The sequence below is a fragment of the Phasianus colchicus genome, chromosome 12 (genome assembly GCF_987193195.1).
Source record: "Phasianus colchicus chromosome 12, bPhaCol1.hap1.1, whole genome shotgun sequence".
NCBI classification, from domain to species: Eukaryota; Metazoa; Chordata; class Aves; order Galliformes; family Phasianidae; genus Phasianus; species Phasianus colchicus.
In genome coordinates this window covers 19,665,037-19,689,010 of record NC_143447.1, presented here as the reverse complement: position 1 = coordinate 19,689,010, position 23,974 = coordinate 19,665,037, and the positions used below count along the sequence as shown (strand labels likewise).

At 47.2% G+C, this 23,974-nt stretch overlaps 1 protein-coding gene across 3 annotated transcripts; it reads left to right on the top strand.

The window, feature by feature from the left end:
* The first annotated feature begins 53 nt into the window (after positions 1 to 53).
* ANP32A (acidic nuclear phosphoprotein 32 family member A) lies at positions 54 to 19,399 on the top strand. 3 transcript variants are annotated; one of them, XM_031587893.2, is made up of 8 exons: positions 54 to 629; positions 13,636 to 13,785; positions 13,927 to 14,049; positions 15,448 to 15,646; positions 15,865 to 15,951; positions 17,497 to 17,594; positions 18,509 to 18,569; positions 18,786 to 19,399. In XM_031587893.2, exons 1-8 carry the CDS (start codon positions 576 to 578, stop codon positions 18,845 to 18,847), a joined length of 834 nt encoding a protein of 277 aa, XP_031443753.1. In that variant the 5' UTR covers positions 54 to 575; the 3' UTR covers positions 18,848 to 19,399. The 3 variants fall into 3 exon arrangements, with proteins under 3 accessions (XP_031443753.1, XP_031443752.1, XP_090005319.1); XM_031587892.2 differs by having other exon boundaries at positions 57 to 629; positions 15,853 to 15,951; XM_090149193.1 differs by lacking the exon at positions 54 to 629 and adding an exon at positions 959 to 1,212 and having other exon boundaries at positions 15,853 to 15,951.
* Positions 19,400 to 23,974: the final 4,575 nt, after the last annotated feature.

Below are 23,974 nucleotides of genomic sequence, written 5' to 3'. Positions count from 1 at the left end.
CCCGCCGTCGGCCCGCGCGCCATTCCCCTCAGCCGCCCCTCCGCCGCCCCGCTCCGCACCTTTCCCTCCCTCCTGGCTGCGCGCCCCTTCCCCGGGCGGCTCCGGCTGTAAGCGCCGCTCCCCGCCCCTCGGCGCCTCCCCCAGGATCCGGCAGAGCGGCGGGGGGAGAGCGGTGAGGGGGGGAGCACAGCGCGCCCCAGCCCCACCGCGGAGCCGCGCCGCTCCTTCCCCATCAGCCACCAGCACGGAATGATCCTCCGCTCCCAGCCGGGCTGTCCCCCTGGCCGGCTGTGCCGCTCCCCTATTGGCTCCCACCGCGCCTCGCTCTCTCCTATTGGCTACAGCCAAGCGAAGAGGCGAGGCGATTGGCTGGATCAGCCGTCCATCAATCCGAAGCCCCCACCTCCGCAGTTATCAGGTTAGTGTTCGCCGCGGCGCTGGGGCTCGGGATTCCGAGCGGCGCTGGTTGAGCCCTCAAAGTCCCTCATTACCGCGCGGGCTGAGGGGGGGTCTGCGGCGGTGTCACCACACGGAGCGGAGCCGGGGACAGCGAGCGCCTCCCGCCAGCCGCGGCCATGGACATGAAGAAAAGGATCCACTTAGAGCTGCGGAACAGGACGCCCTCAGATGTAAGCAAAAAAAAAAAAAAAAAAAAAAAAAAAAAAAAGCAAAAAAAAAAAAAAAAAGGCAGCTCATCTATCTATATTTTTTTTTATTATTTTTTTAAAGGGGAGGGGAGGAAGGGGGGGGAGTCGCCTTCACAGCTCCGTGCCCGAGGGCCGCGGGCCGGGCGCTGCCTCCTGCGTGGGGCGGGGGGGGCTGGGAGGTGGGGGGTCCTCACCTCGTACCGCGCACCTGGGGGGCGACCCCAGAGCGGGGCCGGGGGGGGGAACGGCCGGGTTGTGGCGCCGGGGGGGGGGAGGCGAGTTGTGCCGGGGGGGTCCGGAGCGCGGCGGGTGTGTGCGCGGCGGGCGGGCGCGGAGGCTGGGGAGCCATATTTGTAACTTTGTGGTGCTCATGAACGCGCCCTTTCTCTCTCCTCCTCTCTCCCTCCCGATGCTGAGCGGGGGAAAGGGGAAAAGGGCTCGGGGGAGCGCTCGCGTGGCGATGGGGGAGCGGGGAACGAAGGAGGGAAGCGATAATAAAAACAACGATTGCGAGGAAGAGAATGCGCTCCGCACCTCTCCATCCCCGCGCGCCGGGTGCGTGCGTGTGTGTGTGTGCGTGTGTGTGTTTTCCTCTTTTTTTTTTTTTTTTTTTTTTCTTAGCATTATTTTTAACCCCCGTCCCCGCACCTCGGGGCCGCGGTTCGGCCTCTCCCCGAGCAAAGCGGCCGAGAAACTTTGTCAGGACGAAAATAGTCGGCGCCCGGGGGGTGCCCCGAGGCGGGCGGGCCCCCAGCCCGAGCCCCGCTCCGAGGGTGGCGGCGGCGGCGGCGGGTTTCGAACCCGCGTCCCCGAGCGCGGCGCCCCCGGCCTCTCGCTGCGGCCGCGGAGGCTGAGGGCGGCGGTGGGGTCCGCGCCGAGGGCGGGGGGGAGCGCGGCTGAATGGAACGTACCTCTCGGGGAGGAGGGCGGAGGCGGATGGATGGATGGAAGCTGCTCTTTAAACTTTAAAAAGTCCTGGGCCGGGAGGAGGAGGAGGAGGGCGCGCGGCGCGGCCATCCCGCGGGGCTCGTTGCGTCCCCCGCGCGGGGGCACAAAGCGGGCGGATTGCCGAACCGCTCCCGGGGCCGTCTCCAGGCGCGGGCAGCGCAAGTAGGACGCGGCGCCATGTTTTTTTTTTTTGTTTTTTTTTTTTTCCTTTCCCCTCCCGAGCTCTGAGGGAGGAGGAGGAGGAGGAGGAAGCAGGGCGGTCGGGCCCTCCCCGCCGCTCCGCTGCTCCGCGCTCCCCTCCGCGCCGGGCGGGGGTTCCCCTCAGCCGGGGCCGCTTCGGAGCCGCTCGGCGGTGGCGGTTGGGGCGGTGGGAGGTGGGTGGGGGGGGGGGGGGGGGGGCAGCGCGGGGGTCTGTGCGCGCCATAGCGGAGCGCGGCCCTCCTCTCCTCTCCTCCCCTCAGGGGGCGCGGCGGGGGCGGCCGGGGCGCGGAGGGGCTCCTCCATGACGGACCGCCGCCGTCTGCCATTTTGTCGCCGCTGTCGCCGGGCGGGCGGAGGTTCCTGGCGGCGAGACGCGGCGGCGGGACGAGCGGAGGGTAAAGCGCGGCCTGCTCCTCTCCCACCCCCCTTCCCCTCCGGATTCACCTTTTTGGAGCGATTTTTTTTTCCCCTCTGGGGGTGTCGGGGCGGGCGGGGGATGGGCTTTGCGCCTTTGCGTAGCGCCCGGCTCGGCTTTGTTGTTTTTATTGTTACCGTCGTTATCTTGGAAGTGTTTGATGTCTTTACTTTGGGTTTTGTTTTTCTTTTTTCCGCGTTTATTTGTGTTTTTGCCTCTCTACCAGCGCTCGGGCTTAGATTCGGCGTTCTGTGTGGACTCAGCCTTGATCCCAAGCGTGCTGGGTGCGAGCTGGGCTCTGCCGTCACCCACAGCTGGGTCAGGTCCTGCTCCGGCTTAAAGAAAGTTCCCAGAGCCCACGTTGAGAGCTGCTTCAGTGCCCTGAGAGCCCCGGTTTGACAGTGGTTCAGTGCCCTGAGAGCCCCGGTTTGCCAGTGGCTCAGTGCTGCCCTGAGAGCCCCGGTTTGGTGCTGGTTCACTGCATAGAGAACCCCAACTCACCGCTGTGTTGTTCCCCCTCTGCAGCTCAGCAATCTGCACTGCTGTGAAATAATGCCTGTTTAACCTGACATGTCTTTTTTCTTTCTTTTTTTTTTTTTTTTATTAACCTCTTAACCTTTAATTGTATCGCTGCGTTCCTCTTCCCGAGGTAACAAATGAGATCACAATCCGTTCTGTAGGTAAACAGTTGCGCCTGCATACAAAGGGGAGCTGCCCTTTGGGAGTGCTGCTCTGTTTACAGTCACTCCTGCAGAACCATTGATCACAGATGCTTCCACGTGCTCTTGTGTTGTTGGGAGCTAAGGGTGCAGTTTGAACTCCGTTTCTAAAGTCTGCGTTAGAAGAAAATGCAGCTAAATCCAGCCAGTACTCCAGAGAAGACGTTTGAAGCTGAGTTTTAGTGTAAATATAATGCCAGGTGTCATTGATTCATGGATTTTAGTAAGATGTGGGGCATGAACAAGATGGTTCTGGACGTTGTGTTAATCTCTGCTCTGATAGGCAGACGGTGTTTCTTGTATGATCCGTGATGGATCATTATTTTCAAAGCTTTAAATGTAATGTAGATAAATCTTGGTGAGAACAAGGGCACAAATGGAAGTGTATTCACTTTTTCTCGGAGCTGTTACTGAATATGTGCTGAGGTTTGCAGTGCCTCTCACATTTGATTTATTTTGTTCTCAGAGCTTGCGGAATCAAAACTTTCTGTAAATCAAGCTTTGATAAGGGAATGTTGATAAGGTGTTTGAGCTCAGAAAGCCCCTGTTACTATCTTATGCTTTGGGCTAATACAGTTGTGTCAAATACTATGTAATACTTACAGCTAGCTACTTCAGTTGCTCAGTTACATAACCCTGCAAGGTTACATGTTAGCCAATAAAATGTGATATAAATGTCTCAAAGTGGATCCTATAGTAGCTATTTCTTCCTCAGACTGCTGCTGTGTTACATGAAGTCAGTGTTGGTGAGCAGTCTGGCGTTACAGTGCCTGAAATTGGGTGTTGTGTGTGTGTTGGTGAGAAATCCGTTTGTGGTGCCTGAAATCTGTTTTTCCTTGTTGTACGGCTAGAGCTGAGCTCTCACATCTACCTTGCAGGTATTTCCACTTTTTTTTTTAACCCATTATGTTGAATGGTTGCTTAGGGCAGTGCACATGCTGTGGCCTTTGACACTTTGCTGATCTTATCACTATCATCTTCTATTGTATTACGTAAGAGTGCCTACTAGAAATTGGTGAGATCCAACCATTTTATGTGGGTTTTCTTCAGGCCATCAGCCTGTAGTGGTGTAACTTCTGACCACAGGGAGCTGGGTGTGTTGGTGGATATTGCTGCTCGTTCCTATTGTCTGTAACCCAGCTCAGCTGTTCACACGGGCTGTGCAATGAGGTCAGTGTGAAGGGGGACTTCTCAGCCATGGGGCACAGAGGCAGTGTTTAGAAGTTATGCACAAAACTCATCTTTGGTGGCTTAGTGCTACCTATACCAGTTCACTTAATCTAAGGATTTAGTGCTGCTTTTGAGAGCTTTATCAGCACAAATTTATGGCAGTCATAAAGCACTGCCCACAACGTTGGGTATTTCTTACAGGTTTTTCTAACTTTCACTTTAAAACTTATTTGAATTGTGACTTCCCTCTAGTTTACTGTAGGTTTTAATGTTGAAGGGAATTACAGTGCAAGCGTCTACGTGAAGCATTCTCTCATATGAAAAATATAAATAAAAGAGCTCTTTTCTCAAGCTAGTTAGTTGGTGTGATGCTCACAATAACATCGCTTCAAAGACCTGCATTTGAAAAAGTTCTGGTATTGGAATTTGGTAAGTGGGTCAGGATACACACGTTTACTCATCCCCTGCTGAATAGCATACAAATGGAACAGGGATGTGCTGTAGGTTAGCAGCAGTGGGACAAGCTGGTTGCGCTGTAGTGTGCAGTGGTGTGCGACCAGCATGTAGAAACTCTGCTGAACGTACAGCTTAGCATGGATTTTTGCAGACTTGAATCACTTAACCACTTATGTAGCTGACAGCAGGGTGTAAATGTAACAAAGAGGTAGCTGAGGTTTTTTTTTTTTTTTTTTTTTTTGCCAGCTTCCTGGGTTTGTATAATAGCTGCTTTTAGAGGCTCTGAATTTTTAGATGCAAACCTCTGAAACCTGGCTGGATGGATGGGTGTTCTTCTTGCAGGAACTGCAGCCCACAGACATCAGGCTTGCAGGATGGGTGTGATGTGTGTGAGCTGTCCTCACTGAAATGTAGGCTAGCTTCTCAGCTGATGACTGGCAAATCCTCTTAACCTGGACCAAGTTTAAGCATGTGAGAGGAACTGTGAATATAAAATTAAAAATTAAAAGAAGAAGAAAAAAAAAACCACCACCTGATGGTATATAAACCTGATGGGAAGTTTCTTAGCATCAATCTCCTGGGGTGTAGGTGCTGTGGCTGAGTGAAGTGTAACTATTTTATCTGTCCTCGCAGCAAAATTTGTGCATTATATATCAATGGATTGAATCAGTGATGCGTTTTTAAATGTTCATTCAAATGGCGTCATAAATGCAGACCAGAAGGCTGGCGTTGAGTCCTTCTTCCCATTTTGTTTCTTCTATGGAGTGCTCTTTCCTCCTCACCATCCTCCTGACCTAAGGGTACAGGTGTTGTTCACTTTGAGAAGCCTGAAAAGAACTGAACCTGCAGAATCTGAGTAGGTGCTCTGTACTGAATGCTTCTAAGTGAAGTAAGGGTAGAGCAGGGCTGGTGCCCTAAAGAGCCAGGGATGGCAGCATGGTGTGCTGGGTTGCACTCAGCAGCCTTCATAGGCTGACAGCTCACCTGGATGGGCCCAGCATTGCTCTGTGACTGCTGCAGGTCTCAGAGGGGAGCAGGGTGCAGTTGTTTGTTGTGCTCAGAGGGATGGATGCCCCTCAGCTATTTGTATGACACCACTGGACCTGTGTGTATGATTTTTTTGGTCTCTGTGCTTGCCCTGCCACCCTTCAGACAAAATAGCTGGTACACGCAGAGCTTGTGGGTTTTATCACTGTGTTGCTAAAATCAGTCGTGGAATCCTTGCATATGTTAGGATGATGTTTTGAAATAGAGTCCTCAGTGTTTGCCTTCACATCACTGTGCAAGCTGTGTTCTCTATGGGAGTACTTGTATGTCCATTGACTTGGTCAGTTGAACCCTTCTAAAGCCATAAAAATGCTAGGAACAGCTTATCTTCTGTAGATGTGATTTGCTGATGCGTTCTGTAGCAGCTGACATCTTCAGAGACTGCTTTCTGTATAAACTGTGCAGCTCTTGAAATTAGTATTAATTTAAATACAGCGTTTCTTTTTTATGCACATCAGTCATTTGTTGCTGAGGGCAGTTTGATGCAGCTGAACAAAGTGAAGTGGTTCAGCTAAATACTTTCAACTTCTAACTGCAGAGTTTTCAAATTAAAGTTGTGATGTGATCTACTTCTTGGTTGTTTTATTTAATAGTAGCTGGCAGTGACTGAAGAGCACCTTGGATGTGCTGTCAGGCATGGTGGCTCTCAAACAGGGAAGCTGGGACTCGAGGCTGATGTGCCCCCCATGATGTCACCTGCCCCAGCCAGGAGCAGAGCAGAGTGCTCGGCCAGTGAAAAAGGAGAAGAAAGCAGCATCAATGTGAATTTTAGCAAGCATTTAACATGACGATTGAGCAACTTAATCACTTGCAGATTTAAAACACTCACTGTCTAAATAAATATTTGGATTCTTTAGATTTTTGCTGCTAATGCTAGAAATGAAAATGAAAACTAGCTCTACACTTTTGAATGAAGCAGCTTTCTGTGTCCCCAAAGTGTGTTCTCAATTTATTAATTAGTGTGCTGCTTATGCATATGGCCACGTTGACCTTGTAAGTGTGTGAAAGTATCTTTATGTGACCCATGGGGCTTCTTGCTGGGGTGCTGTTTCTTGAGGAAGGCAGCAGTAGGTTGTTTTTTTTTTCCTGGAGGTTTTTGATTCTGGAGATGCTTCTTAATTAGATACGAAGGTGTAGTCAGGATCATTAAGACTCTTCACCCTTCTCCTGCTTACGTATTTCACTTGCTCCATTAGGTTTCTCTCAGGTGCAGTGTGAAGGGGCATAAAGTTGGCTGGAGCCAAATGTATTGCTCTTGGGTCCTGAAACTGCGGTGTGTGAAACGTTAGAGGGTAGAAAAAGTAAATATCTCTGAGCTATGCAGGCAGTCTTAGACTGCCTCAGAAGAGAGAGTAGCTTCAATAACAGATACGTAAGAAAACATTTTAGGCTTTTCTTATCTCTCTTCTGCTCCTTCCCTTTTCTTGAGGTAGCGGTGATGCAGAATCCTGGTACGCTGAGTTTCTGAAAAAGAGATGCAGAAGATGAATTCAAACATGAAAGTTTGGGGTTGCATCATTAGGAGGAAGCCTAGATGAATTTCATAGCCCAGTAGTAGTCTCACATGACCTTGTTGCAAGACTTTGGAGTTCCAGCTCAGCTGAACACAGAATGGGCAGAATTAGCAGAAGTGGAACAGGTTGCCATTGGACCAGCCTGCTGGACACTGTTCTGCTCACCATCTGCAAACTGCATTGTTTCAGAAGGGCCAGCTGGAGAGTGTTGGTGGAAGAGACAGCTGTGTTAGGATTTGGAGAGTGTTTTGTGAGGAACTCTGCAAACTTCAGCCTCAACTGCTCTGTAGCTCCGAAACGCACCAAATGTTTGGCAAGGGTGAGCTCTGCACAGGTACCTGCTGTCCATAATGACACCCAGCGCTCACAATGACAAGGGCCACATGTTAATTCCATCCCGTCTCTTCCCAGCTGTCACTCACTGCCTCTGGTGGCGTGATTCTCGAGTGCTCTGCCTGTTGTATGTCCTGCTGTATCTCGGGGCAGGGGTTTGTGTTCTGTGGCCCTTTTTTTTTTTGAGCAGTGTTTCTCCTTGTTCCAAGCTTTGCAGGTTTCTGCCCAACGCAGTAATGACCAAGCCTGTGCAAGGTAAATGGTAGTTGGCTAGCTAACTTTCATTGTTTAAGACAGTTCAAGCAAGTAAAATCTATTCATTTATTGCATCTCAGCTGCTCATAGTGAAACCTTGAGGAGATGCATCAAAATCTAACGTCAAAAGTTGTTCTGGTAAGGGAAAAACAACTTTGCTACAGGCAGCTGGTGCCTGTGAACTCTATTCTGGCTGTCTTTCTACGTGTGTAAGTTGGCGGGCAGGTTGGAAGCTGCTGACACTGTTAGAATTTTCCCTTCCCTATTAAATTGGTGGTAGAAAAAAAAAAAAGTACATGTGGCTCAGTCATTACCCCTGAGCATCCTGCTGTCCATCCCTCCTCTGCATCACTGTATGTGGGCAGCACACCCAGGGCAGAGGCACGGCCAGGGCATGTGGTGATCCAGTGAGCCTGGGATAGCTGAGCAGCTCTTTAAGTGCCTTAACTGGCACACAGCAGTCCTGATTTGAGCTAGAGACTGTTCTGTGTTCTTCCGTCAGGAGGTGAACTCTGTGCAGACAGGCTTTGCTGTTTGGTTGTATCATGGGGTACTTTAAGGTGGCTGAAGATCTGTTGTGTATGCAAGTGGCAAATGGCATGTGGTGCTATCTTTATTTAAAGATATATTTGTTAAAAATCAGCTCTTTGCACGGGTTATGTTTTGGTGACCATCTCGGAGAAGAAGTTGAGTCCTGTCTATGATCATTGAGAGCAACTTCATTCCCACAAGGTACAGAGTAGGCTGTTTTGTTCAAGCATTTTTTGACCTAGTGACATTCTGGGTAGCATCTGAAATGGAGATTTTTGCAGCATTTAAGTTCCAAAGCAACTTTGAAGGAACCTTGTAAAAATTATTCATGAAAAGCATCATACCACCCTTGTGCAGCTAAAACAACAGGCTCTGCGGGGACTTGTGCAAGATCTTGATCTGGTTGGATGCATTCGGCCCCTAGCAAATGAGAATATCCTGACTGCAGAGGGCTGGTTACTCTTCAGCTTTGGGGCACAAACTGAGTGGAACAGAAACCCAAAGAGATCAATTTCTGCTCAAGGATCGCCAGCTCTATCTACATGGGTACGGATCCAGGAACTGGAAGGAGCTCAATCTTTGTCGGATTGGTTACAACAGACAGCTCTGAGGTCTCTCTTTGATGCAGGGCTTTGCACAGATCGAGCATGCTTCTGAGAGCAAAAAGTCCCAAAGGCGCAAACCCAAGTGTCTTGAAGAAATGTCTGCACAGCTAGGAGAGAATAAAACTCTGCTTTCACAAGTAATTTGTGCATGGCTTCCACTTACCACAGCTGACTTCCCTTGGTTTCCCCTCCCTACTTTCAACTCTCTGCCTTGTTCCAGACAAAGTTTCCATTGGGTTAATAGGTGTGAAGGACTTATCTCAGTGTTCCCCTGGCTTTTGGCTGGGAACAGAGCAAGACAGAGTTAACACCCTCATCTTTTCCTGTTTCTGGGGGGTTAAAATGCCACACGCTGAGCTATCCCTATCCTAGGGGCACCATATACAGCAAACACTTCAAAAGCATCTGATCCATTGTGCTGAAAATGAGATGTTACAGTCTTAGCAGTTCTGCTTCTGAAGCCACAGAATGGTACTTGTACTTGTAAATTTGCCTTTTATCTTTTAAAAATTGTATTCACAGCTGTGTCCTTCTGTGCATTGTTAAGCCTTCAATCACAGACCTGGAGTCGGGAGCTTAGTCCCACTTCTGGGTCTCCCTGCCCAGGGGCTGTAGAGAAAGTCTGTACTTCAGAAAGCCTTTTTTACATGCTCCTGTGGAAATGCAGATTAAGGGTTAAGGTGATACCTTGTGCTGCATAGTAGCTGTCTGTAGCTGTATTCCCTTGATTGTGCATTTAGAGTATGGTCGCAGAAAAGGAGTGAGTGAGCTGGAGATCTTCTTGCTAGTGCTGCCATGGAATTCAGTCATTGCTTACACGTGACTGCCTGTACTTGGCCTAGGAACAGGTTGGAGTCTTGCAGTACGCGTGGCTGTGTTAAGAATACCATACAGCTGGGCATACAGCTTAATGTGGTAACCGTACTAGGAAAGAGATAAGAGTCCCTGGTTATCAATTAGGCAGTAGTACAGGGTGTGATGTCATGAAAGTCCTGAAGAGATACAGAGGATGCTGTAATCTGCAGCCAGCAGCGCAGCATGTGTTAATAGCAGCATGATGTCATCTTCTGAATGCCTCTGAGACCGTTGCAAACAGACACTGGCATGGCCACAGGGGAAGAGGCCCAAGGCATGCTGTCTCAGGATTTGTTGAAGAAGCTGCAATCTGCTTATGTGCACGCATATGAAAACCGAGGGTTGGTACCAGCAAACCACAGCGCTGCAGTGGCGGTGCACAGATGAGCAGGATCACCTGCTTGAGCAGCTGGCACCCGCTGGACAGAGCAAGGAGGCGCAGGGCTGAACATGAGCTGAACAAGAAGGCAGAGCAGCTGTGGAACATTCCTACCCAAGCAGGTGTAGGTGCTGTTGAAGACTTGGTTGTTTGCTACAGGACCTAACCTAGTTACATGCATGTTAGGTTTTCTGCTAGACACTCATCTGTGGGTGCCTTCTTAGTTGTTTAGGTAAGTATCACAGTGTCACCTGCAGTCGTTGGTTGCCTATGGCATGTTGCTCTTCTGCTGTTTCTTGCAGTATAGCGGTACTGTATAGCACTACTCTGGGGAGAGAGGGAATGACAAGCAAAGATCTGTCTTGTGTTAGCACTGCCTAGATTGGTCCTCGCTCCAGTTAGTGTGTTGAGTAGCTTGCACGTTGTGATGTGTACAGTAGTAAGGTTGACCACATGCAACTTCTGCAACTTGGGTCTTCCTGTCTTTGCAGCTAAACACAAGCTAGCTCAGGGCACTTATTACACTTATTACCTTCTGTCTCTCCAAACAGGTTCATGCTATTGCCCTTAGTTCCAACTGTTCATCTACATCCATGCTATTACGCAGACTGCAGTGTGACACAGCCAGATTGGTTCAGACCAGTTGAAGCCTACTCATCTGGCTCAGGCTTATAGCAAGACTCAGGAAGGGTGCTTACATCATCAAGGGCTGATTCTGTGTTTTGGTGACACAGTATGAGGAAAGAGACAGGTAAAATTACAGTCTTGCTGTGTACTGTCAGGGTGTTCATGGGAAGTCGGGTAGATGTTTGGAGAGTGACTCGGAGTGGAATTTTCATTTCAAATTTTGAAGACTTCTGAAGACAAATAGGTGTGTAATCCCCTCGTGGTAGCGAGCTGTTCTGTGTGGAATGTAGCTCTCCTAAAGTCACCTTTTGCTTCTCTCTTGCATACTGGGCACAGCAAGGAGAAGAGTGTTGCAATTCTGAATCAAAACCAAAGTTTTCTGAAAGACAGGAAACATCGGTCTTGCTGTAGCAGGTGTAGACTAAAAGTAGAATCCAGTTGGCCACCATACTAGAATGGTCACCAATTTTATGCCACCATATTGAAAAGTTTTTCTTTTACACATGGCTATTTCCTGCTCCCCTTCCAATCTCTCTACACTGGAGGAAGCTTTGCCCTGTTCCCCATTTGCTGTTTCTCCATCCTGCCCTTGGGTGGGATGGAGGGATGTTCCTCCTTTACGAGGCGAGGACAAATGATGCTTTTCCCTATTGGGGCTCAGGTACTGCTTCACTTCACTTCATGCTTTGGTGTGCATAGCTTAGAGCTGTGGCTGACACCGAGTGCAGTGCTGTGCTGGCTGCAGGCTGCGAGCATTACCCCTCATGCACTCCCTCCTGCTTTGCTTCATCTTTCTCGTGCTCTCACCAACTTCCTCTTCTGGCCTTTTGCAAAGAGAATAACACCAAAAGGACTCTGCATGGGCAGCAGCCTCAAAGGGGGAGGAGGATTGCTGCTCTTGTGCATGGGTGGGCACTGACCCGCAAAGATAACAGGGCAGGCGAAGGGCTCTGCAGGCTGCTGAGCAAGGACACACACAGATAGGCATGGGGTGCAGCTGCTGGGGTTGGGGTGGAGCCTTTCACTTCACTTTTTTCTTTTTTTCTTTCATTTTTTTTTTTTTTAACTTTTTGGTGGGAGCTCTGTGTGCCTATGAAACAGATGGCTGAGACAACTGAGTGTATGTGCACCCAAAGGGTCTTGCTGTAGGACCCCAATAGTTGCATACTGTTACAGTAATGAGATATGCATATGTGCCTTTAAAATTGCTTTCCTGCTGTCTGTATTTTAAAGAAAGTGGGTTGATTTTTTTTCTGTTTGTTTTTAATTTTTGGTGGAATTGATGTATGGGGAATCTGAAGCATTTGACTTGTTTTTTTAGTTTCTTCTAGCCAGCCTAAAGTTCTTCTGGAAGAGCTTTATGTAGTCATTCCCTATCATCATTCTTCTAGGAAAATTGTGGAGTCTTGGAAAACGTATTTCCTGTCTAACTCTGGTCCTCCTACTCAATGAATCACTTGTACTCTTGTGTTGCTTTGGGCTGACTTCCCTATTGACTTCAGTGCCTGGGATTTAATTAGAAATCTAGGGATGTTATTTGGAACCATAAAACTACATAGGATTCTTCTCTGTGCAGCAGGGCTACAGTAATTTAAAAAAAAAAAAAAAAGAAAGAAAGAAAATATTTGCATATTAACTGTCCTTGGTGTGACCTGAATAGTTGCTTCATGTTCCATATATGCCCTTTTTGTAAACTTCCCTTTATCCCATCCTCCTAGCAGACAGCAGCACCCCGTCCTTTTACAGACCTCTAAACAAACCCCAGAGCTGGAGGCTTCTCTGGCTGCCTGGTGCAGGAGGGCTCTGCAGGGCATGCAGAGAGGTGTGCTGTTCTGCTGTTCCAGGTGTTTGTATTGGGGACAAAATAACCCCCAGAAATTCTTCATTGGTGTGAAAATGTCTGCGTATTCTCCCAGTGGGTGGGACCTTCCTGTGGAGTCACAGAGAGCCCAGAAAAGCCCATTTCATGTTTGCTGCTAATGGTCTTGACTCCTGTAAGGCTGCCCTGGCACTAGGGTGAAAAACAGCAGCCTTGTTCAGGGTGGGGCACGTTCAGCTTCTCTATTGCATGAATGCTGCTGTTCAGTGTCCATTGGAGATAGCACCTGCAAAGAGAGTGGGGATCAGTTTTTCAGACAAAAGCAAACACAACCACCCCTTACCAGGCAGTCCTGTGCTGCTCAGGACTGTGAGACATTATCTCCACCCCTCCCATTGAGCTGCTCGCTGCATCAGGGCAGGGGAGATAAGAGACAAAGAGGCTGCAGCAGCAGCAATGCTCACCAAACCTCCCCTTCCAGCATCGCCTGCAGCACTCCTTGCAGTTCCCCAGCATTTAGGTGCCACCACGGAGCACATCTCCCCCTAAAGCAGCCTGAGGGATGCAGGTGGGCTCTGACTGCCTGGGTTAGGATTGCCAGAGCCCACATTTGGCTTTTCAGAACAGACACAGATCTCTACATGCTTCTTCAGTAAACCTTACATGGTAGAAAGAAGCTGTTTTAATAAACGAGGACACGTTATTGTAGCACACTGTATATCACAGTGTCAGGGTGGTAGGTTCATTTAAAAATATATATATTTTTTTTTTTTTTTTTTTTACAATGATTATTGCTTACATTTGCAAAAAATAGTTCTAAGAACCAAATCTTTCAAGCCAGGATTAATGTTTTTGAACTGGTTATGCTTTTTACCGAACAATACAGAGGTGAACAGTTGAAGCAAAGCTAAATATCCGTGTTTTTGAAACGCTGCTTAATTGGCATGCTAGCAAAATTAGGGATCAGGCACAGAAAATAACCTTTTGCATACTTGCCAACCCGATGGAATAAGTTTCATTTTTTGCCTGAGCTGCGTTGTCCTTTGCTTGTGAGTGAACTCTTTATCCTCCATACAGAGCTGCTTATGTGCACTTTGCATTGCTCTCTTTCCAGGTTAAGGAACTTGTTCTTGACAACTGTAGGTCATACGAAGGCAAAATTGAAGGCCTCACAGATGAGTTCGAAGAGCTGGAATTCTTGAGTACAATCAACGTAGGCTTAACCTCAGTTGCAAACTTACCAAAGTTAAACAAACTTAAGAAGGTAAAGATATCATTTCTCCTCCTCTTTGTAATATGCTGAATGTAAAATGGTTGTCTGCATAAAAATGTGATTTATGACTGACCAAGCTGCTTTGTGATGCATGTTTGCACTAGAAACTCAAGGTGTTTTTGTGCCTTTTAGCTCGAGCTAAGTGACAACAGAGTCTCAGGAGGACTGGAAGTGTTGGCAGAAAAGTGTCCAAACCTCACGCATCTAAATCTAAGTGGCAACAAAATAAAAGATCTTGGTACAATAGAACCTCTGGTAAGTCGGTGGATAAAGCAAAATAAAAACTAATTTTGTTGTTGAAGAGAAGGGGCAAAGCGCTGGTTTGGCAGAGACAACGCTCTGCGTTTTGACATTCTGCATCCACTTTCAATTGAATGTCTTCAGCCCCGGTGCTTATCTCTGCAGCCTGGTGGCCCTTGCTATCTGGCTGACACCTGCAGTGCTCCGCCGGTGCCATCCGAGCAGCCGGAGCCGGGCGTCCCCGCGGGGAGCGTGAGCCGCTGCTCCCCCCTAGCGGCCAGCGCTCCGCCCGGAGCAGCCCGGGGCTGTCCCGGCTTCGGGCGGTGTGGGACAGCCCCGCTCCGGGGATGGTGTCACCTATGGGGTGCCTTGAGAAGCAAAGCAGTGCTGCACCATGATGATTCGAGAGGAGGGATCGAGCAAGAGGCAGCTCTTCGAGCTAAATTTCCAGCTCCTTCCTCCTGGTTTCCATCATTGTGTCCTGCTCACTGCTGGTATATACTCCTTATTTCAGTGCTGAGTTCAGGTTTATCAGGTTGCTGTTCCCAAAACCCAACTAATTCCCAGAAATCAACTATTGCTTCTAATAGTGCTTTTTAAACCAAAAATTAGGAAATGGTACTGTGTGCCCTTTATTGTCCAGAAATGAAGGCTTTCAATGCCCACTTCCCAAATACTTGCTCCTAAATGTCTTGAAGAGCATTTTTCAAATGAGTCCTTGGCTCTCCTTCCCTCCAGGAGGAGGGGAAAGCAGAGCAGTAAACTCATACAGCCAATAGATGAGAGAGGATTATAACTACTCCCTGTTTCATACTTGTTTTCTTGATGTCACTATTGCTGTACATACTAAACTCTGGAAGAGAGATATTTCATAAGACTTGATACAAATCCTTAACTGCTCTGCTTGCACTTTTATTGTTAGTACTTTGAAGTGCTGCTGGCAATGCAGACCTCTTACCCCAAAAAAATTCCCTTTTGGATTTCTGAGTCCTTTTCTCATTCTTCCAAAATCAAAGGTACAATCATCAAAATTTTTAAAATCTCTTCTAGAGAAGTTCTTGTGTCTAAAGAATAGTTTGTTTCCTTTTCCATTGTGAATAGTAGTCCTTCTAGGATAACTCCCTGCTCTGCTAGTTATTCTTAACTTGGTCCCTCGCAACACATGCGATTTTTGTACCATTACCTCTTTTCAAATCTCAGCCTTCCACTTGCAAGGTGCTTAAGTTAAGAGAGTCTTTTCCACTCACAGATACTGCAGCAGCACTGCCCAGACACTGCAGGTTTCTGTTCTGCCCCAGTTTGGTAGGCAGAGGCTGAAATGACTCCTTTTGTCCCGAGAAGCTCTTGTTAAAGTGTCTGTCCTGTACAGTTTTATTGTAACATCGAACTTCAGAGACTTTTCTTTCCTTGCAGAAAAAGTTAGAAAACCTGAAGAGTTTAGATCTTTTCAATTGCGAGGTAACCAACTTGAATGATTATAGAGAAAACGTATTCAAGCTCCTCCCACAACTCACATACCTCGATGGCTACGATCGGGATGACAAAGAAGCACCAGACTCTGATGCAGAGGGCTACGTGGAGGGCTTAGACGATGAGGAGGAAGATGAAGATGGTATGTGAATTGTGCTACTTAGTGTGTGTAAGTTAAAAGAGCAATATGCTGCCTAGTACATATTGCTTCCAGCTCTGACTTGTTGGCAAGAGAAGGGTGTTCTCAGCAGCTTCTTCCTGACTGATGTAAAGGAGAAGTACCTCAGTGTCCTCTGAAGGAAAGAGGGGAAAGGAGGTGGTCAGGGCCTGAAAGAACAACTTTCTCAGTCTTATCTCTAGTGAAAGATCGGGATGACAAAGAAGCACCGGACTCTGATGCAGAGGGCTACGTGGAGGGCTTGGACGATGAGGAGGAAGATGAAGATGGTATGTGAATTGTGCTGCTTGGTGTACCTAAGTTGGATGATTGATATGCTGTGTGGTATGTTTTGCTTCCAGCTCTGGCTTATTGGCAAGAGAAAGGTGTTCTCAGCAGCTTCTAGCTGACTGATGTAAAAGAGAAGTACTTCAGCCTTAGCAAGGGGAATGGAGATGGGCACGGCCTGAGAGAGCTTTTTTCTCAAGCTTATTTCAGCTGAAAGATGGGGAGTGAAAGGCTATAGACTAAAGGGGTCAGAAGGAAGAAGACGAGCAGTAAGGACACCAGAACAGTTAAGGGAACCGTAAGCATCAGGGGATGAGTATGGAGTATGTAAGGGAAAAACATAAGAAAAGATGAGATCCACACCATTTGGTTTTCCAGGAACCATCAGGGAAGTGTGTGTGGTTGCAAAGACCCTGGCAGAGAAGGGCAGAGCAGGAAACCAGAGTGGGCCTAGAAAAGAGTAGCTGAGTCAAGGGATCAAGTGGAGAAACTAAAGCATTGCTGGGAGGTTATAGCTTGTCTTTGAGGATGAGCTGAACTGATTGGGATCAGGCAAAAGAGTGGAGAATGTATGTATTGAAGCCTGCCTGGGGCAAGCTCTGTGAAAGGCACTAAGAAGTAGCAAGCAACTTTTTAATAATAGGAAAATGAACTGTGGATTCCACTGTGCTGTAAGCGCCATTCTGCCTCCCTAGCAGACTGCACTCAGGCATCAGTGTGCTGGTTGGATGAGTATCAGGCTGACTTTGGGGAATTTGCTAGACTCTTCAAACCCAGCTGCACAGCAAAAGCAGAATAGCTGGACTTGCACTTTTCCCTTGAGTGCTGAATGTGAGCCCTGGTGAAAGGGGTGAGAGCTGCAGCAATGCCAGGCAGACTGGTGCATTCATCCAACAGCACAAAGGTTCAGCATGGACAGGTTCTCTTCATCAGAGCACAAGTCTGAGCCTGTGCTGAAATGCATGAGAAAGCTCCCAGAACACCATTCCTGCAGCATGAGAAACATTCTTGGCTTGTTGCTTGGGCTGGTTGCATTTAAGTACTTTCCTCTTGAAAACAAATTGCAAATTCATATGGTGGATTGTGACCCCCTTTGTATTGCTGCATGCAGGCAAGGTGCTTCCCCTAGGGAGAGTTCCCACTGCACAGTTGGCTTGTAAAAAGTTCCATCCCATTGCTGTCGGAAAAAGATGGACACTTGCAGTTGAAAAGCTGCAAGGTGTTCCAGAAGCTCTAAAACATATTTCAGTAGTGGGAACTGGAGCAGCTGAAGCAGTCCTGAGGCTGCTGTGACTTGCTGTCAAATGTCCTGCAGCCCTGGAGCAGCTCCATCCATGGAGACAGCTGTCACACCACCCTGTTGCTTGGCTAAAGAGGAACAGAACTGCGCCTATCCCTGTCCAGCAGCAGGAGAGCTTTTGATTCTGTATTGCATTTAAGCAATGCTTTGTTTGCTCCTTGTCCCTCAATTAGGTCCTATATCTTATAGCAGTGTTGAAAAAATAAATTTTAAATGTCTGAGTAATTAATCTTGTTTAACTATATAGAAGAGGAGTATGATGATGATGCTCAGGTAGTAGAAGATGAAGAGGATGAGGAGGAAGAAGAGGAAGGAGAAGAGGAGGACGTAAGCGGAGAGGAAGAGGTAAGGATTTATGCAGCTAGTAATGGTATGAAGTGAACATACCATAACTGGGAATAGCTGGGCACGAAACGGACAGAAGGTTGCAGGCTTTTTCCAGAAAGCACTTGCATGCTTTCTGTTTTCACCTGAGAAGCATCACAGTGAGGGTGTCTTTGAGGACTGCCTGTCTGTGAGCCAGCTGCCATCTAGTGACCACTGACATGAAATCATTCTGGTTTTGCTGATGTCAAAAGTAAAAGTACTATCAGAAATGTCTGCAGACCTAGCAAATGGGGCCTCTGAAGGGCTGGGTTTATGGACAGGAGTGGGACATGAGTTACTGACCCTATGGTCTTAGTTAAAGGTTCTCTGTATGTGTGCCTTGTGATTCTTCAGGATGCTTGAATTCTTAGCATAGTCCTGCTGCTGTGTGTAGGGCGTGACAAGCTGCTCATGTTCTGCTGAGACTTCACTGTTAACAGAATCACTGGGAATGGGGCTGAAATTTGTCTGCGGGAGGTCAGCTGCTCAGAATCTGCAGATGTCTGTCCATGTTGTAACTCTCCTTACCCATCGAATGTGTGCCTTCTGCTGAGCTATCATAAGTAGCAGTCATCAAGTTTTACTAAACTCAGGACATCATAACAAAATTTGCAGCTACTTATTGTCTGAAGTATGAAACCACTTACTTGCTGAAGAGTTGAAGCTAGAAGTGGTGCTATGATTTTCTGCAATGAAACTTGGGCCGGAGTCCAGTTATGCTGCAGAAAAAAGACTTCCAACAATTGCACTTATATAAGTGTGTGGGAAGTGTCTGCCTTTTGTTTGGTTTTTAAGATGCTTCAAGGACTTTCTGTCTGGATATTGCCAAATTGTGAAAGATGCTGAGCTGAAATCAACTTTCTTACCTATTTTTGATGTTGTTGTTTTTCCAGGAGGATGAGGAAGGCTATAATGATGGTGACGTAGATGATGATGAAGATGAAGAAGAACCCGGTATGGCAGTAATCCACTTTTTCCTTGAGATTAAAAAATAAATAAATATATATATATATATATATATAAAAACTATATAAACTTTCTAAAAAGCAGGCTTGTGTTTTCATTCCTGCTCCTTTGGCCAATTGCCAGTAGAGTAGAACTCACTGAACTTGCCCACTCAGCCACTTGTGGAAGCTCTCATGTCACTCAAGTTGTATTTTATTTTTTTAGATGAAGAACGGGGACAGAAGAGGAAACGAGAACCCGAAGACGAAGGAGATGAAGATGACTAAACTGAATAACCTATTTTGAAAATTTCCTATTGTGATTTGACTGTTTTTACCCTGTATTTCCCTCCCCACACCCCCAACCTTTTTTCTTTTTTTTTCTTTTTTTTTTTTTTTTTTCCTGATTGTAATGTTGCTGTGGGAATGAGAGGGAGAAGCAGACTGGGTGGGCAAGGGAATAAAATACTATTTTTACTGCCACTCCTCCTTCTATTCATTTAATATATTTTTTTTCTTTTTGTCCCTCTTTTAGTCCCTGTAACTGCAATAGTAAGTATAAACCAAGTGGTAATTTGTTTCTTATTATTGGAGTGGATAGTTTGACATCCCTAAAGAAAAAAAAGTTTTAAAATCAGTGGACGATACCCCAAATACACATGCTTTGTTCTGAGATGGCTGGATATCCTTGGTTGTTGAAGTTTTCCACCTCTGCCAGTCACAGAATACATTGTAAGCATTTTTGGGGGGTGCTCCTAATTTAGGCAAAGCATCCCTCTGCAGCAACAGGTGTGAGAATGGCATATTGATAAAGTGATTTCTTTGTTGCCTGTCCGTGAATGACTGCCATTTTCAGCCATTGCTTTCCCTGCTTTTTGTAGGTACCTTTCCTTTTGCTGTTTGTAAATAGTGACCAAATGTTTCCGGGGGTTTTTTTGGGGTGTTCCTTTGGATCTGGTTTGTGGGGTGAATTTGCAGTCCCCTCCCTCCCCCTGTGTGTTGTGTTCTTTTTTCCTTTCTCTTTTTTTGGTTGGTTTTTTTTTTTTTTGGTTGTTTGTTTATGGCTAGGGTACAGCCAATACACTGAAAATGGCAGGCATTTAAATATATATATATAAATATATATAAAAAGTGTTCCTAATTCCTGAGTTACTAGTGAAATGACTTTGACAATTGTAATAAAAAAAATGTTTCAACCCTTTTAAATAAGGTGTGTACTATTTTGGTCTGTAATATATAACACCTAGTCAATTTTAAGTGATGAGAAACTACTTCCACTTGTGCTATATACTTGGAAAATTTTTACAAACCTAAATACAGGAGGCAGTACAGCATGTAGGGTAGAAAGTTTCTTTTCATACACTCAAGCACGAGATACTAATACGAAATTGTATTTTCTTACCTAGTGGAAGTCAGTAAAATGACTGAAAATACCTAGTGAATGTACAGTTTTACTTTCATATCCCTCTTTAAAATAGCTTTAGAAGTGACTTGTATTTCCTAGTCAATATTTCATCTGTATAAATACATTTGCAACAGTTTTTTTTGGTTTTTTTTGTTTTTTTTTCCCCAGAAGAGCCAAACGTTGAGTTTTATGTCTGTTTGTCATTGATGAATTTCAATAAATCTTTTTATACAATTTTTTTCTGTGGCTTATTTGAGTAAAATGTGCCACTGGGAATGAATTGCATACCTTTTTCAAAAGGCATTCAGTAAGTTATTCTGGTAAATGCCCTGATATTTTTAGTAGCTTGATGATATGTTTTGCTCTACAGAACTGTTAGCCACGGTTGGGTGAAACCAAGGGAGAGGTTCTGACTTCACTGTAAATAATAGCATGCCGTTTTTCTTTCAGAACAAGTGGGTTTTTTCAGTGTGAGCAACATGATTAGTGCAGTCCGGCACGTTCGTTTCTGCTGTCTGTTTAATCCTACCCTGTTTATCCCGGCCCAGAAGAAAGCATCTTGATTTCCTTCATCCAAGTGAGGCTCTGTGTGAGCCCCAGGTTAGTGTATCTGGGGCCTGAGGAACATCACTCGTTCTTACCCAAAGCCATCCTCCTGTTCCTCTCAGCCAGTCCTCAGCTAAGCCTCTGCGTTTTCCTCTTTGAAAGAGTTGTTTGAGAGGTGAACGGCAGAGCAGGCTGTGTATTTTGAGCACTTCAGCATGTCTGTATGTGCCATGCAAGAGGAGAGCGAGGAGCTGCAGAAGATCATATGCAGCTCATCCTTCATCGGATCTCTTTGAAAAGATCTTTTTATTGTAAGAGGCAGGCTGGTGGTGGTGTTAGTTGGGGTTTTGTTTGTGGGCTTTTTTGGCTGTTTGTTTTTGAGAAGCAGGCAAGCTGTTGCTCCCACCCCAGCCGGGGTCTGCTGCTGCAAAGCCATAGCCCAGCAATAGGTCATAGTCCTGCAAAGCAAACAGCAGCAACCAGTAGCAAAGACAAACTGAAGAGCTCAGAAGCTCCAACCCAAACAGAGCCTTTGTGTCATTGAACCGGCTTCAAATTCAAAGGTTTCAGGTGAGCTTTGTACTGGCAAGCTTGGCCTCTAAGCGTTTTTCCAAAGATGGAAGTTTTCACTCAAGCTATTCAAAGGATTCAGCAGCAGCTGGACCTGACCCATCTTTCAGAACGAGCCAGAGACTTGGAAATGAGCACACTGCATCCCTGTGCCCCTTTGCATGCGGGAGATGCAGCAACACAGCTTCACATGGCAGTGCTGAAGTGACATTTGTTTTAACCTTTGTCACCCATGGGCTCCAGCGAGCCACCACTGCCTTGCAAAGCAGCTCTTACTTTCATCTGTGAAACGCGCAGACACCCCTAAGCTCTTCCCTTTCATAAGCAGTGACTGACCCAGGTGTCAATTAAGTGACACTTCTCTTTGTACTGCTGATTATCTCAAAGCTTACTTTGAAATTAATGAGGTTTCCCGAAGAGAAGTGCAGCAGTGAGCCTGCTGCTATGCAGGACTGCTGTTTGCTGCCTGCCTGCTGAAGCAGAGCACTGTGCATGGTTTAGCACTGCTGGTACACTGGCTGCAGGTAGGAAGCAGGATTTTGGTTGCACCCTTGTGCTGGGAGGGGGCTGCTGCAAGGCTTTGCTGCCATCACTGAGAGCAAAACTGAGCTTTGCTTAATGTGGCTGATTTCCTAATTATTTCTCGAAGTGTGGCATTGATGTGCTGCCTGCCAAGGGTCTGTTTCCCAAGTGGCTAGAGGTACCAACTTGCAGCCTCCTCGTGGGGAAAAAAAACTGCCCAGAGCCTGACGTTTAGTAAGAGATCAGCAGGAAAGCCCAAGAAAAAGTAAAAATAAATAACAGGCGGGTTCAGCTCATTCAAATGCCTGTTTTCCTCAGCTTGGCCGTTCCCACTTTCTCCTGAGTGTTTGGGCTGGAGAATGGCATCGTGCTCCTTTTCTGCTATCAGTTGTTTGTTGACACTGCTGCTTTCACTCCTTCTTCCCAGAGCCAACAAAAACCCGGTGGAGAATTTCTGGCAAGGCTTTAACAATCTTCTGTTTGGAGTTTCTGTTTTTCTGTTACAATTGGAAGCTGTACCAGTGCAAAACGTGCACGGAGAATGGAAGCATCGGCAGAGGGAGAACCAGCCAAGCTCTTCGAACATCCCTCCTGTGAGAAAACCACCGTCTTTACTTCTAACACCTTCCTAGAGCACCTTTGCTATAATTGTAATTCTGCTGCCATGCAGTCTGAGCTGCGCTCAGAAGCTCAGTGCTGCTGGGCAATATTGCAGGGGATGGAATGTTCCCATGCTGAGCCCTGGCTGTGTTTGAAAGCCTCCTTGCAGGGGATCTTGCTTTAGGTCAAAAAGCAGCAGTGCGTCGTTTTTAAAAAGTGGGTTGTTGGTTTGTTTTTTTTTTTTCTTTTCTTTTTAGCTATGAGAAATCTGAGCTCCCAAGGGCAGCCCTGAGCGCGCGGCTGCAGCCATGGAGCCTCAGGGTGGTGGGGAAGGGAGGGCCAGCAGCACCCTCAGCTCATTGATGGGAAACTCCACTGATCTAACTGACAGACAAAAACACAGGGGCTCTTCTTTTCTTAATCTGCTCGATTTTCGCTTTCAAACAGCAGCTCTTATATCATCTGTAAGTTAAAGGGGTTTGATCACCAGGAATCCTTTCCAGCAGGCGCTCGCTCTGAAGATGCTGGAACCAATAATGCAAAGGATGGGAAATACCACGCGGCCAAGCCAAGCTTTTGCCTCCAACAGAGCACAAGCTCCAGGAAGCAGAAAGTAGGTCAGGGTGATAAGGCTGAGCACGGATGGGGAAAGCATAGCAGGAAGGAAACATCCCTGGCTAGGGCTGTGCCGGGAAGGGGCCGTCTGCTGCTGCTGGCGGCTGAGTTCTGTAATCCTTTCTCCTTCTAACCCACTGTCCCTGAAGCTGTGCCATCAGCAGCATAAATGAACGGTGAGCCCTCTGCCTGGATTTGTGTGGGGAGAGCCTGGAAAATCCTGCAGCTAAATCAGGTGTTTCAGAATTGCTGAGGTTGCAAAAGGTCCTGGAGGTGCTGTGCATCCCAGGAAGCAAGGGAAGCATCTTTAGGCTTTAAGCAAATTGTAACGCTTGCAAGAGAAATGGAAAAAATAGCTGGGAACTTTGCGTCATGGGTCTTATTTAGATCCTGGTAAAACACTGCAGACTGCCCAGAAGTGCTGAAACACCCCCCACTCCCAAAAGCAGCGGCTGGGATGCAGCCCAGTGCAGAAGTGGTCTCCTGGCCCCATGCTGCAGGGACAAGGGGAGATTGGGTTGGTCCTTATGGTGAGCCATAAGGTTGGAGCAGCACAGAGAGCTCAGTGCTAAAACTGGATGGTTCGAGTTCCCCAAAATGGGCCTTTCTGCTTTAAATAGCACCCAGATGGTGCGAGAGGAGATGTCAGGAAGAATTCAAGCTGTTACTGAGAGGAGGGAGCTGGAGGAAAAGGTGCAAGCGCAGGAGCAGCAATAGCCTCACCCAGGCTTTGCCCTAGAAACTGCAGAACCGGGGCTTGTCTGTCTGTGGGGCTTTAATGGGGCTGAGAGGAGCTGGGCAGTAGGAAAGAGGGCGGGCACCCACATCCCCCCCTCAGTGCTGGGTTTGTGCTGATGTGTGCGGATATGCTGATGGCCTCATAAATCATCCCCACCTGCAGCCATAATTGGGCTCATTTCACGTGGATTCCAGGGGCTTGGGAGAAACAATCCATCTTCCCATGCAAAGGGTGATTTAAAGAAATGTTAGCATGCTGCGTTTGGATAAGGACACAGACATGGATAACCCCACGCAGGACCAGGATGGGGATGGGGAAGGGATGGCATGGGTTGAATTTCTCATCCCTACAAAGGAAAGCCTTTTGGGACCCATGCCCAGGGCTCTTGGTTGCTTGTGATTTGAAGAAAGAAACAGCC